This window comes from Arachis duranensis, chromosome 6 (assembly GCF_000817695.3).
Source record: "Arachis duranensis cultivar V14167 chromosome 6, aradu.V14167.gnm2.J7QH, whole genome shotgun sequence".
In the NCBI taxonomy this organism is placed as follows: domain Eukaryota; kingdom Viridiplantae; phylum Streptophyta; class Magnoliopsida; order Fabales; family Fabaceae; genus Arachis; species Arachis duranensis.
The window spans coordinates 95,825,360-95,828,803 of record NC_029777.3 but is presented as its reverse complement, the minus strand read 5'-3'; the positions used below and the strand labels follow the sequence as shown (position 1 = coordinate 95,828,803).

Genomic DNA, 3,444 nt, shown 5'->3' with positions numbered 1-3,444 from the left:
GTATTGTAAAAATATATTCAAATATTAACCGAAAATATACTATCAGTTTCTTATTAATTATTATTAATCAAATCATATACTACTCTACATAAAACAATATAATTCTACTTCAAACGAGTGGATTATCCATGACTATAAAGAAATTAATCCTTAAAGGAAACCCGTCTACAAAGTAGTCTTGAAAAAAATAATCTTTAAACATGACTCAGCGAGTAGCATGCATAAATATAAATATTTAACTAGATACAGCCTAATAATATGATTACTCTAAATTTTATATTGGTCCGGCAAATTAAACTTTGTCTTCAACACAGAGATTGCTTGACATATCCGGGAAACAATTATTTTTCCTTTTTTTTTCTTTATCTCTCTTTTTTTCCCCTTAATACGAGATATGGTGATAACATAGAATTCGAATGTTTAAGCCGTAAGGAATCAAAAAGTTTCTTTATTCATAAATCAAAATAGCTCCAAAAGCAAGCCTCTTTCTAAATTTGTATTACCTCACTCTTCATTTAATTCGTTAGCTAAAGATATATAAGACTACAACGTGCAATGTTTTATGATACAATTCGTCCTTAAACGGTGTCATGCATCATTCATCCCACTAAAGAGACTTTAACTCTTTCGTCAGCTTCATTTATTTGTATCTATCTCATTTCGTTCATATAATCAATCATATCCAGCAAATTCACAAATCAAATTAAAGGTTCAAATTGTGTTCGTAGCACTACTGCATTTTAGACTTTTCTTTTTTTTTTTTCTTTTGTGGGTGTGTGTCTTTATTAATTGGCTAATAAAAAGATACACGTGGTTTCAACAAAACAAAAAATTGAAACAGATTTTCAACTTGGAATGAAGATAAAATATACTTTGTGTTTGTTACAGTTGTATTTTTTTTAAATATTTTTAAATGTTTAATTTTATTCAATTTTGTACTTAATATTTTCGATTCATTTAATTTTGTTTGTAGATGATAATTTTCAATTTATGTCAACACTATCTTTAAATATTTTTAATTTTGTCTCTAACGTTTATATGAAATTAATATCTAGGAGTAGCTTTCACAGAATAAAAAATATTAGGAATAAAATAAATAAAATTAAATGTTACAAATATTTTTTAAAAAAATTACAAATATTGAGAGATAAAAAATATGTTTTACTCTTAGAAAAAAAACTTTGTTGTTTTAAGTGGTCTTATTTAGTTTGAATAATCCTGTAATAACAAGCAGTACTATATTATTTTAAGAAGATATATGTATTTTTTTTTTTAAATGAGGGTGTTATGTACCATACCCAGCCATAACATGAAGCTTCCTTTTTAGTAATAGTTTTAATTTTGTGCCGTGCGTGTGGATGTGAGAGTTGCATATATAAATGAATTGGAATAGCTTGATTCTTTAACCTTCACTTTATTTTTATTCATTTATTTATTTTCCTTGTCATCAATTACTTGTCTCTTGTACCAAAATTAAAGGTAACTAATTAACACTTTTTGCCTCATTTTCTTTTTAAGTCCCATTTCCACTTAATTCCCACATCATTTCTCATTGCAATTCGTAACCACCACAGCATAGATTGAAATAATAACAAGACCAATTAATTGGTTGAAGGAGTTTATTTGATTTTTGAAGATGGCTGATTGGGGTCCAGTTTTTATATCAGTGGTCTTATTCATTTTATTAACTCCAGGGTTGTTGGTTCAGATTCCTGGTAGAGGCAGGTTCGTTGAGTTTGGCAATTTTCAAACGAGTGGATTATCCATTTTGGTTCATGCAATTCTCTACTTTGCTCTTATATGCATTTTCTTGTTAGCAATTGGGATCCATATGTACATGGGTTAATTAACAATCCTAATTAAGTTCTTGTTTACACTATGGGATCCATAGTACTTAATTGTTATATGGTTACGTTGCTTTGGATTATTATGGGATTTGATTTGTAATGTTTCTTTTTCTTGTGATCAAGCTTAGTTAATTAATTAATAAGATTCAGTTCTATTTTAGTACATCAACTAAAAATGAGTGTTTTATGATTATAGTTATTAATGAGGTAAGTTATTCTCTTGAGTGGATAATTATTAAGGCTTGGTTGTTTATGTTTCTTATGTAATTGCTTGCCCGACCTTAAATTTAAGGCGTTGTTTATTTTTTAATTGGTATATATAATTTGGTAAGATAACTTTTTTAAAAGTTTAATTGGAAATTTAATTAAATGAGATGGTGTGATCATGGTGGAGATTAACAAACAAGGTTAATGGTTTTTAAAACATTATATATGCCAATTTATTTTTTTTAATAGAATATTTTGAATTAGTCTCTAAAAAATATACCATGTGCTATTATCTAACTGACAGAATGATCAATTTAATTAATACGTGCTTTAAATATTTGTAACATGAAGAGTTCGATTATTATTTAGTAGTTATTATTTATTTTATATTTTTAAGTGTTAGAATAATATTAGTTTAATTTCATGTATTTTTATTTCTATTTATTTAGTTAGTAGATTAGATTTTATGTTGATGGATTTAGAATTTTTTTTATTGTAATCTAATAAGAGTTTATAAATATCTCATAAATTATTGAAGTTGTCATAGAGTTATTAGAGGTCTGAAAACTCCCATTTTAGTTATGTGATGAAACTATGATATAAATAAGTGAGTTTGAATGAGTTCCTCTCTTGTTACATCAAAAAATTAGAAGAAAGTTGAATAATTGTCTTAGATTTAATTTTCAAACTATCGTGTTGACAAGTTAAATTGAGTGAGTTTCTTTTTTGTTATATCAAAAAATAGAATAAAAAATAAAATAATTCTTTTGGATTCAATTTCAACATACATATCTTTTTATTTCTATTTCAATTTCAATAAATTATTTTCATTCAATTTTAATCTTGTATTTTTATTTATCCCTTCTTTCGTATCATTTTATATCAGATTTTATGAATTAAATTAATTCTTATTAGCCTATTTTTTTTTCTTATTCCCTCGTAAAAATAAAAAAATTATTGCATCTAGTACTATTTTTGCATCATATCCTTCCGTTCTTGTATTCTTCACTTGCATCTTTCAATTTTTATTTTTCAATTCAAACAAAATAAAAAACGTTAAAGTGTTGGTTTTCTTATCATCTTGTATACCACTACAGTAAATTTGGGTTGAGACCATTTTTCAAAAACATTGTTTATAATAAAAAAATAATGTTTTTAATCAAAGGTAACACTTTTTAACAAAATATAATGTTTTTTAAAAGTTGGCTATATGGTTATCTTTGATCTAAAGTAACGTTTTTTTGCATAAAAAAAAATCTTTTTATGTCAACTTTTAAAAAATATTGTATTTTCTACTAAAAAAAAATAACTTCATGTAAGGAGTTATCTTAAAAGACCTAAATACAACGTATTATAAAGACTTTATTGTAATATTTTTTATGAGTTGTAT

At 25.2% G+C, this 3,444-nt stretch overlaps 1 protein-coding gene across 1 annotated transcript; it reads left to right on the top strand.

The window, feature by feature from the left end:
• The first annotated feature begins 1,424 nt into the window (after positions 1-1,424).
• On the top strand, positions 1,425-1,994 carry LOC107494750 (uncharacterized). The gene has a single exon (XM_016115786.3). The coding sequence runs from the start codon at positions 1,637-1,639 to the stop codon at positions 1,844-1,846; it is 210 nt and encodes a 69-aa protein (XP_015971272.1). The 5' UTR covers positions 1,425-1,636; the 3' UTR covers positions 1,847-1,994.
• The last annotated feature ends 1,450 nt before the right edge of the window (positions 1,995-3,444 follow it).

Bases quoted from the DNA above. Each gene is read 5' to 3' on its own strand.
- LOC107494750 (XM_016115786.3), top strand. From the start codon at position 1,637: ATGGCTGATTGGGGTCCAGTTTTTATATCAGTGGTCTTATTCATTTTA.